Source organism: Doryrhamphus excisus, linkage group LG2, assembly GCF_037039965.1.
Source record: "Doryrhamphus excisus strain RoL-2023G ecotype Guam linkage group LG2, RoL_Dexc_Guam_v1.1, whole genome shotgun sequence".
In the NCBI taxonomy this organism is placed as follows: domain Eukaryota; kingdom Metazoa; phylum Chordata; class Actinopteri; order Syngnathiformes; family Syngnathidae; genus Doryrhamphus; species Doryrhamphus excisus.
This window is the reverse complement of record NC_136358.1, coordinates 21,849,003-21,860,189: the sequence shown is the minus strand read 5'-3', so window position 1 is coordinate 21,860,189 and position 11,187 is coordinate 21,849,003. Positions and strand designations below refer to the sequence as shown.

The 11,187-nt window shown below is 41.1% G+C and overlaps 1 protein-coding gene across 2 annotated transcripts; it reads right to left on the bottom strand.

The window, feature by feature from the left end:
- Positions 1–285: 285 nt before the first annotated feature.
- Positions 286–9,184, bottom strand: LOC131109565 (cerebellar degeneration-related protein 2-like). 2 transcript variants are annotated; one of them, XM_058061720.2, is made up of 6 exons: positions 8,948–9,184; positions 8,487–8,599; positions 3,344–3,492; positions 3,123–3,275; positions 1,834–2,047; positions 287–1,212 (listed from the first exon to the last, which is right to left on the bottom strand). In XM_058061720.2, exons 1-6 carry the CDS (start codon positions 9,027–9,029, stop codon positions 619–621), a joined length of 1,305 nt encoding a protein of 434 aa, XP_057917703.2. In that variant the 5' UTR covers positions 9,030–9,184; the 3' UTR covers positions 287–618. The 2 variants fall into 2 exon arrangements, with proteins under 2 accessions (XP_057917704.2, XP_057917703.2); XM_058061721.2 differs by lacking the exons at positions 8,487–8,599; positions 8,948–9,184 and adding an exon at positions 4,716–5,429 and having other exon boundaries at positions 286–1,212.
- Between the last annotated feature and the right edge of the window lie 2,003 nt (positions 9,185–11,187).

Below are 11,187 nucleotides of genomic sequence, written 5' to 3'. Positions count from 1 at the left end.
AAACGCGCCCTTGATGTGATTGAACAGTGGGGGGCGGGGTACCGCGACTACGTGTGTTGCGGGGTCCTCTGCCTGACTGTAAATCATGCGGTGGAAAAATACATCGGCAAACCCACGCGCATATCGGCCGATACCAATACAAGGAAAAAACACAAATATCGGCCGATCCTTAATATATATATATATATATGTATATCTGTGTGTGTATAGTATGTACTGTGTGTATATGTATACACACTGTATAAGTAGAGGTGGATAGAGGCCTCTTTATAGTGGATGGTGAGCATGTAGAAAGAAATGGAGGAAGGTGAGGTGTTTAGTTTAATGAGTTGATAAACAGCACATGAACATGAATTATCATTGGTCACAGTGAAGTAGATTCTATTTGCACATAAAGTATACTGTACAATACAAGTGGTGACCTTAGTGAAAGAGTTTCATTTGGTTATCCAAGAATCATTTGTTGCAACAAATTCTGTCCTCCATCTTCACGCAATCGGATGCTAAAGTTGCTGAGGTTGCTGAGGTGGAGGTGCGTGCAGTGCTCCAGGTGTGGTATTTGAGTATTTCCTTGCCAGTGAGGTAGAGAGATTGCCTTTTGTCTGTACTCCTGGCATATTAAGAGAATGTGTTGCTGCCCAGGTCTGGGTACGGGTCCAGGTATTGCGGGTGCAGTGACACCACACGGCCTGCAGGCGATCTCACCCTGTTTTTAATCAGGTCATCTTTGGTTTTGTGAATGCGAGAGAAAATCTCCCTAAAAAGTTCCTTGTACTCTGGCTGGTGGACGTCATCCTCGCTGCCGAGCGATGTGGTCTGGACCCCTTTGTGAATGACACCCTCCTCTTCATCATCGTCGTTGTCGTCAAGGTGATGCGTCTGGCTGAGGCGTTGTAGCAGCTCGTTGTACTTCACCTGCAAGGCGCTATATTGGGCGTCCACCTCGTTGAGCAGCGAGATGCCGCGGTGTTTGATCACCTCGGCTCGCCTGGCGCACCAGCACTCATGCTCCACTGTGGTTTCGTGCATCCGCGTGCCCTTCAGCAGACACTCGCTGGCCCAGCGCTTCAAAGGACGCCGGCTTCTGAGCGATTCCTCCTCCTCCCCCTCCTCTTCCGGATGCAGTAGCAGCAGGTTGCCCCTGGCCAAGGTTTGGGATTTCCAGAGGTGATGTAACTCCTCGGCCTCTTTCTCCAGCTCTGACACTCGCACCTGAGCACACATGAGGCAACGATTGACTACTACTTTTCTCATCATTTTCATCAACTAAAAGGTACTGAAAAAGCTCATGTGAAACTGAAAGGCTTTGAAAAGGTGCGAAAAGATACATTTTTAATGAATCACACTAGCTGTTTGGAAGCTGAAGCTGGACTGAAACGCTGGGGAAATATGTTAAAATGTAGAATTAAAGTACATGGAAAGTAGCAGTTTGAGCTCAAATCGGGGATTGGGTCTGGATCCAAACACTATTCCAGCTGCGCTGTACACCTTACTACTTTGCCACAATAGGGTATGCCAAATAAGTAATAGTGCAATCATGCTTTGCAGCACTGATTTTTAAACAGTTGTTAATGTGTTTCATGTTGTGCATTAGGTTTTTTTCCCCCATTCTAAATACAGTATGTATTTGCTTATTTGTTCTCTTTATCTGACACCATGACTATAGTTTGTGTTTGACTATAGTTTCTGTGCAGTTGTTACTAGGAAAGGTCGCCATTTAAATCTGACATTCATTTCAAAAATGACACCAGATGTGGGAATATTTTTGAAAAACCCAAATAGGTAGCTCACCTTTCAGCATTCACACAACAATAAGCATTGGTACGTCCTTACCTTGCACGTCTCCATCCCCGCCAGCTGCTGCTCCAGCGCCATGTTCTCCCGGCTCAAGAACCCCGCTTGTAGCTCCGCCTCCTCCCGACGAGTACGCTCGCCAGCATAATGAGCCTGGAGGCTGCGTAGTGAACGTTGCAGAGATGCTTGCTGCTCCTCATGCCACTGCTGCACACCGTAGCACTCAAGGTCATTGGAAGGTTCCTCCGGGTGTCTGCAACAGTCACAACAATAGGTACAGCTGTACTGCCCCATGACATCAAATACTACTTTAGTGAAAATAACCTAATTAGAAACTGTTTTCGATTTGATTAATATAGTACATATAAAATGTGATTTGATAAATACATATATAAAATACAAAACAACAAGACTACATTTTTCAATTCATTTATGATGAGTGGCATTGGTCACGGGGGCACCATTAGACAATTCCAAAGGCAATTCCTGGCAAAACTGCAAGCACAAAATTGGGCTAGATTGCTTTTTTAAATTTGATGCATAATATGAATAAATGGGAAATAAAGTGTTCTAGTTTTTTTAGCTCAAGATAGCATTAACAGCACAAAATAAGGGAATCAAGGGTATATTATTAAGATATGTATTAAGTTAAAAATACTCATAAAAATACTAATTTTAAATAAAATATTTAAGCTAGAAAAATACATTAAAAAGGATGAATAATTACACATGTAAAAATATACAAGTAATTTAAATATTCAGTCAATCCACAAAAATATTACAATAATTTTTAAAAACCTGTATACAAATACTGCTAAATTAATGAAAAGAAAAATAATACAATAATGGCGAAAAAACAAATGGCTGGTAAAATGAAATACTAAAATATATAAACATCTTTGTGAAGGATTAGCATTATCTTGTGGGTTTGTTCAGTGATGAAAGCCCTTCAGTACTGTTGATGTAATACAAATTGTCAGTCGGGTGCTATAATTTCATGTTTTATCGAGAGTATAAAGTCGAAGTGAGCAAAGCACGATGCCAAATGTGGAGGAGGCCGCGATAAGCTGAGAAAAAGTGCAAAGTTTGCGACATTTATCAGCCGGACAGGAGATTAGAAACCATGCAAAGACTTTGACCTGCAACGTCATCCACCTGAGTGGTGTTCTAACACCTGCGCTGACCTGGATGTTTTTAATCCCTGATTACACATGCTGCTAATTAGCCAGACACACTAGCTAAAAGACGTGAAAGAGGCTGAAAGCTCTCGTGACATCATCCAGAATGATGGCACTTTAATGGCTACAAAGACATCAAGACAAGCCAACCTTTGCAACTCCTCCAGGCAGCTCACACTCTGAGCCCCACGTGTCCTCCAACGGCTCCCTTGAGCAAACTGAGACGCTCCCAGCTTCATGTCATCCACTTGATGCTGAAGCTCCTCCACCTGAGTCTGCAGCAGCTCCACCATTTCTGTCAGCCTGCACCCCCAAACATACAAGTCAGTCAGCTTTCCACGCATTCAAAGATGACATGTATATATTCCTACCCGTGGATCTTCTGCTGGGACATCCGGTTGTCCTGAGTCAGCTTGCGGTTGCTCTCCTCCAGCTCTCGTGCCGCCACGTCCAGCTGCTCGTAGACTTTGGCGTGCTGGTCGTTCACCTGCCTCAGGAGGTCCACCTGCTTGGTCAGGTGCTGAACGAGATGACAAGTTCAGTATCATCATGGCTCAGCATCAACTGACTTGCAGTAGTGTTTGCCAGATGGCTTGCTCAACTGGTAAGTAGAGTAGTAGATTCATGCTGCAGGGTATCACGGTTAAAAACCCGCTGAGTGCACGTGCTGTTGTTTGGAAGTCGAGCATGTATCACAATCATCACCTCCGTTATAACATCATGCATGTTTGCCATTTGGTTAGCTCAACTGACAGCACCGCAGATTCATGGTGCAGGGAATCGGGGTTCAATACCTGGTGTGGGGAGGTGGTGTTGTTGGTCATTTTTGTATTTCTCTAGGTCCAGCACGTATGTCCGTTATAACATCATGGAAGAAGATGACAAAGAGGAGGAGACAACAAGGAAAGAATGTGCCTCAGAGATCTTTCCCGCTGGAAAACGTAAAAAAAAACAAAACATAAAAGTAGAAGTAGCTACCAGCTGAGCTAGCCATCTGGCAAGCATGATGATGTTATAACGGAGGTGATGATTACGATAGATACGATAAAAATAAAATAATAAAACAGCAAATCATTTATTTGTACCCGGCGTCATAAGCCTGTAGCTTCACTGCTAATCCAATGTTGGAGTTGTTGTTGGACCAGACCATCTTTTGATTTGGACACAACAAACACTGCTATACTCACCAGAGACAGATGGACAGGCATTTAGCAGCTGAAATAAAGCACCTGGAGTTTAGTTTCCTGACTGGAAATCCTGGTGCTAACCCGAGCTTGCAGGTCCTCACACTGAGCCTGAAGTACCGCTGGAAGCTGCGTCGACCAGGCGGAGCTCTGGTAAGAAGCGTTGGAACCAGCCGAGCTCTGTGCGCCTCCAGAGGGTATCATGTACCCAGAAGTGACAGCGGAACTTCGGCCTTTCAGAGCAGTACAGTGCAGTGACTTTGGTGATCTCAGTCATGGATGAAGAGAGAAAAGCGGGCTTGCTCGCGTATGGGCGGGGCTAAATCGTGTCAATTGTGTCCGGTGTGCACACAGCTTTAGGTTGTCATTTCTGGGTACATGATACCATACAGCATCCATATCAACATTAAACTTTCATATCAAGGCAGGGGCCTAGGCCCTAAGGGCCCTGTGGGCCGCGAGTTTGAGACCCCTGCTATTCATTATGTCCGAAAAAAGATCTTCCTATACATCATGTCCGATAAAAGTACCTTACTATACATCATGTCTGAAAAAATACCTTACTAAACATCATGTTTAGTAAGTCATCATGTCATCTCTCGCCCGAAGACAGCTGGGATAGGCTCCAGCACCCCCCCGCGACCCTCGTGAGGAAAAAGCGGTAGAAAATGAATGAATGAACATCATGTCTGAAAAAATACCTTACTATACATCATGTCCAAAAAAATGTCTTACTATACATCATGTCCGAAAAATAGCTCACCATACATCAGGTAAAAAAATGCCTTACTATACATCTATAATCTATGCCTCTTACGTTTTTTGTAAAAAATCACCACCCTCAAACTTTTGGATGATTCTGGGGCCCCTGTTGAGTGTGTGCGAGGTTTCCCCGTTTTTTGTTGTTGTTGGGGTTTTTTTTTTACCAAAAAAGTGCATTGAGGGTTATAGAATAGATAGATGGATTAGGCAGCTGGTGGTTTAAGAAAAATTATATCAAGATTTTTCTTTCTTAAACCCACATTCAAACCTGGCCGGGATTTGAAACAAGATCCACTGTACCATAAGCTGCAGTGCTACCAGTTGAGCTAAACAGCTCACACACACCATAATGTTATAACAGAGGTGATGATTATGAAGGGTGCTTGACCTGGTGAAATGTTAAAACGAGCAACACCTACAGTCGGCCTCAACAGGTATTGAACCTCAATCCCTGCACCATGAATCTGCAGTGCTACCACTTGAGCTAACCAGCTCACGAACACTACGATGTTATAACAACTGCGATATGTGCTGGACCTGAAGAACTAACAAAATGACCAACAACAACACCTGCCCACACCAGGTATTGAACCCCAAGTCCCTGTACCATGAAGCTGTGGTGCTACCAGTTGAGCTAACCTAATGGGAAACATGGTTGATGATTACGATAGGTGCTGGACCTGGGGAAATATTTAAATGAGTAACAACTACAGTGAGCCTCACAAGGTATTGAACCACAATCCCCGGCACCATGAATCTGTGGTGCAGTTGAGCTATCCATCGGGCAAGCACCATCATGTTATAACGGAGGTGATGATTACGATAGGTGCTGGACTTGGAGAAAGGTTAAAACAAGCAACACCTATATTCGGCCTCATCAGGTATTGAACCTCCATCCCCTGCACCATGAATCTGCGATGCTACCAGCGAGCTAGCCATCTGGAAAGAACCATGATGTTATAACGGAGATGATAATTACAATAAGTGCCGAGAGTTTGATACCCCTAAGTGAAAATGTTGTATTCTCTGTATTGTCATATTAAACGAGTTTCAGATAATAAGGTTTGCTCATTTGGAAATGAGCCCTGAAATGGCTAGTTTGGGAAATCCTTGGGTGGAATACATTAAAACAGTTTTCACGGGAAACACAAAATCCAAAGAAATACAGCTGAATAGGTGCAGATTCTGGAAGATCTAGAAAGCTTTCTGTGCAGGTTATCGTGTGTAGCTGCTCTATAGGAGTCAACAACTCAACACAAAGGGATGAAAAATTAGCATAATAGGTCCCCGTAAGCAGAATGTGTTTTTCAAACATTTTATGTAAAATTTGTGTTTCTCCAGTATTTTTTAAGGGGCCATCCATAATTTTCAACATTTTCACAAGAGTACAAAGAGTACTCTTTTGAGCAACCCCCCCCCCAAAACGAGTAAAATCCCAAATGAAAAATGTTGATAGGTCCATGACCAACTGACCCAATACAGCCAGGAAATTCGAACATATCCAATCCAATAGTGTTCTCTGGCTGTATTTTGGGATCAGTCAATCAGTCACTGCCCATCAACATTGTATTGAACACGAACAAGATAAAACATTATATCAAATGCCTCTTTTTTGTACAGTAAACCTCGGATATATCGGACTCGGATATATCGGAAATTCGCTCACAACGGACATATAAAAAAGAACCAATTTTTCTGTAATGCATTTCCAATAAAAATTCATTGCATATATCGGATTTTTTATAACGGATTTCACCTATTTCGGACAAAATCTCCAGTCCCGTTCCAATTTCCCTCACATACATCGGATGGCCGCATCGTGGCCTTTGATCCATGTTCACAGCCAAAGCTGAAGATTATAACATCTTTGTATGAATTACAGACATGTACAACGAAAAAAAAAAATTCTCAAATCTACAGGCTATTGACAAGTCGGCAAGGTCCCATACATTTCAATAGCAATACCATACATTTCATTATCGTTTGCACTTACGTTTATCGTTTGGTTTCTAAACCTCGCTAATAGCAACAAGAAGGCATTTCTACAGATTTGAGATTTTTTTTTTTTCCGTTGTACATGCTCATGTACATGTCTGTAATTCATACAAAGATGTTATAATCTTCAGCTTTGGCTGTGAACATGGATCAAAGAAAGTTCCCCCATGGCATTGCGCGTCCGTGTAATGAATGTGGCGGACATTTTCCGGTATACGCATATAACGGATTTCGCTTATATCGGACAAAACCAGCGGGAACAATTGAATCCGATATATCCGAGGTTTACTGTATTTTTCTTTCAAGAAAATACAAATGTATTACAAATTTGGTCTTTTTGTATTGTTCTTTCTATCATGTAGAAAAGTCCTGACGCAACAACTGTTTTCCACAAGGGAATACTTCTTGTATACACACATGATTACTCAAGGAGCAGAAGAGTTGCCCATGGTTTCCAAAAGCCTGAGGAGATAAAATCTTCTTAGAAATGATGGACACAACCCTTGAACTCAACTCAATGCAAAGTATGCAATAAAGATGCCACAACTGTTTTGAAAAGGCTTAACAATCACACCTATAGTCTAGTCAGTGTATCACAGGAAGTGAAAATCACATTGATTGTTACTGCACTGTCCACAAAGTCAAATTCACCACCACAGAGTCATTCAGAAAATGGCAATCACAGCCAGGTCCATGCCCAAATATAGAAAATAAACACAGAGCTGGCGAATAGATTCAGGATGGTCGGTTTAGCTTTGATCTTCTCCATTTTCGCAACGGCACTTCGGAACAAATCCGCCCTGCTCGATTCCTTCGATTTGGAACCTTTCCAAGCCGCCTGGCCAGACGCAACAGCGTCCTTCCGCTTTCTTTCCGAACGCACAAAGCAGTAAACATTGATTTATTGTTCGTATGCATTGCTCGGTGAGCGATGAATGGCAGTAATTCTCTTTTTGATGAACGAAAATAGGTAATCGAAATCACCGAGGTCGGCCATTGTCTGATTGTTGTGTTGGAATGCGAAGCGCGCAGAGCTACGTGGAGTATCGCGTGGATTGGTACGTTCTCGCGCGAGCATGCGACGACAGGGGACCAGTCTATTCGCGCTAAAATTTGACTGCGTCCCGCGGTTCGAACATACAGACATCGACATTTTCTGGTTTTCAAAAAAGCGTACGTTGATGTCTTAACCCCCTCTCCCCCTCGTACGGTTTGTACGCTCGTGAAAATGTTGAAAATTATGGATGGCCCCTAAGCACATTTTAATTCTGCATTTTAAAAAGAATCATGCGTTTTTCAAGCAGAATGTTTTTCCGACATTAAGACAGAACTAAAGTTGGTTTTTTTTTTTCATTTTAATAAAAATGTTTTAATAAAATGTTTCTAGCACTTTGGGCTCAAGTCATGTGTTTTAAGGCTTTTCAGGGCAGACAGAAGCATTTTTAAGCAATTTGGTTGCTTGGAGAATCCTTAGAGAAAAGCATCTAAGCTCGACTTACATGCTTTATGGGTGACAAAGAGTTTTTGTGCAGACGTTGGTGACATTGTAGCGACAGGGTATGCGTTTTCATACCTCAATCTCCTGCACTTGCTCCTGGTTGGTGTCGCACATCTGCTGCAGACCTTGCTCCAGCTCACGGTTCCTCTCCAGCAAGGACTTGCCGAGCTCTGCAGCCAGCTGAAGGTCTGAATAGAAGACAGTGTGTATGTGTGTAAGTGTAGTGATCTGCTGACCCATTTTGTGCTAATTTGCGCAGGACGTCCAATCTAACCGGTGCTACTGCTATGGTTTTCTTCAATTAAAGAAAAAGGTTAGATGTTAGGACACAAAGCATGGAAGGAGGCTCCAGCCATCAATGTCAAAGCTGCTTTTTTTCTACATTTTCCACAATTCTGTCAGGTCATCTCAAAACATCTCACAGACGACGAGGAATATTTTACCATATTACATAATAGATTTACATTGAAACTGCTGCTCCTCGCCAGTGAAGGCGTGATAAAGTGTTAAATGAAGGTGACGGAGATAAACCTTACCGTGTTCGAGGTCTTGCTTGTCGTACCAAGGCTCTTCCTCCTTCAGCTCGAACTCTTCATCCACACTCATGTCCGTCAACATCTTGTCTGCTAAAATATATATTTGTAAATTCTCCACCGAACTTACATGGCGAAAACACACTTTAACGTCTTTTTTTAAGGAGCCGTCTGACTGCACCGGTAACCGGCATCATCTCCCCGACAAGACGCTGATGAAAGTCTGGTGTGTAAAGTCCAACTATTTCCGCTTTAATGACCTCAAAATAAGAAATGACAATTTAACCAACCACGTAAATCGGTACATTGACGTCTCAAAACATAACGTTTTTTTCAACAAAACTTTTATTATATTATATTTAGTGGTTAAAATTGGTCTTTGAAATGAATATATTACACCCATAAGTCAGGCATACTTTTTACTTTGAAGGTGTAGCCATACAGTTTCCGGTGACCCTGAGAGGCTAATTACACCTGCGTCTGACGACTGTGCACCACGTGTACTTGCCCACAAGAGGGCGCAAATTCAATGACAAATGAAAGCTTTAACTTTGAAATGTTTTGGATTGATTTGGATTTGTACTGTCATTGGTTGGTACTTTCTAATCTTTGTGTAGTTAGGATAATCACGTCATTCCAATTATAAAAATATACATTATCTTACGTTAACTTGTGTCGATTTTCTTTATTTATATCATTTGCCAGTAAAACAGTAGCATGTTTAATCATCCGGTAATGTAACCCTGCCCTGCTGAATACTTGGTATTACCCAACCCACATTCTTGCCCCTTTTCTGTATATAACCGCGGAATGTGAAAGGAGCACTATAAGGCGGACAGACAACAATCTTTCATTGTTGGTTGACACCCGTTGGGTATGGAGGACCAAAACTGCCAAAATAATAAATAAATAAATAAATAAAAGTGAAAATAAAAACAAAAATGAAAAAAAAAATCAAAAAATTAAATACAAAAAATAAATATAAATGGAAATAAAAACAAAAATAAAAAAATATATACATAAATAAATAAAAGCAAAAATAAATACAAAAATAAAAAACAAGATTCAAAAATTAAAAATAAATACAAAAATAAATGTAGAAATAAATACAAAAATAAATATATAAATAGAATTACATATCAATAAATAAATAAAAGCACTCTGCTCTCATATGTATTTATTTCATGCAGCAGACAATGTCAGCTTGAAATGCAGAAGGAAAAACTATTCAAATGAGGGGGCGGTCCTAAGTGTGTCTTGGGTTGAACTGTTCGCCTATTGGTTGATCGACATGTGAGTGCGAAAATCGACTAGGTATGCCTGCAAACAGCCACAGCAAGAGGAAGTCACCACACCACTCTCAATGGCGGTAAATATGGCTGCAATCTCCAGGGATCTCCGTTTGCTAGCAGATATTTCGGATAATGCTTCCCCGGATTACCTGCTTTTCCGGGTGGAAGCCTTATTGGAGCAGTTAATTCACACAAATGAAACAACAGACTCAGAGGTCGACCCTGTAGTTTACAGGACCTTGTGTGAAGTTGTGGAGTACCTAAACATTCAAATCGCAAGTTCTGGTGACAGTGGACAAGTTGGTCGTCCATCGCTGGAGCTGTCCATGCAAGCCGTGGAGACTTACTTGTAACCAATAGGCGAACAGTTCAACCCAAGACACACTTAGGACCGCCCCCTCATTTGAATAGTTTTTCCTTCTGCATTTCAAGCTGACATTGTCTGCTGCATGAAATAAATACATATGAGAGCAGAGTGCTTTTATTTATTTATTGATATGTAATTCTATTTATATATTTATTTTTGTATTTATTTCTACATTTATTTTTGTATTTATTTTTAATTTTTGAATCTTGTTTTTTATTTTTGTATTTATTTTTGCTTTTATTTATTTATGTACGTATATGTTTTTTTATTTTTGTTTTTATTTCCATTTATATTAAGTTTTTTGTATTTAATTTTTTGATTTTTTTTTTCATTTTTGTTTTTATTTCCACTTTTATTTATTTATTTATTCATTATTTTGGCAGTTTTGGTCCTCCATAGTTGGGAGGGGTCGGGGATGTACCGTGTACCGTGTAGGACCAATGTCAGTTTTGCTGTCTTTGCTCCAATACAGAGTATTGGCTAGCGGGGTTGCTAGTTCAACTACATTTCTCGGTTGAGTGATCGTAACATCGCTGTTTTCCACATCATATATCTTCTCAGTAGGATGAGGGGCCTGGAGGATA

Coding starts and splice junctions, on each gene's coding strand:
- LOC131109565 (XM_058061720.2), bottom strand. CDS start 9,029: ATGTTGACGGACATGAGTGTGGATGAAGAGTTCGAGCTGAAGGAGGAA. Junction 8,600..8,947: donor CAAGCAAGACCTCGAACACG/GTAAGGTTTATC, acceptor TCTTCTATTCAG/ACCTTCAGCTGGCTGCAGAG. Junction 3,493..8,486: donor AGCAAGTGCAGGAGATTGAG/GTATGAAAACGC, acceptor CATCTCGTTCAG/CACCTGACCAAGCAGGTGGA.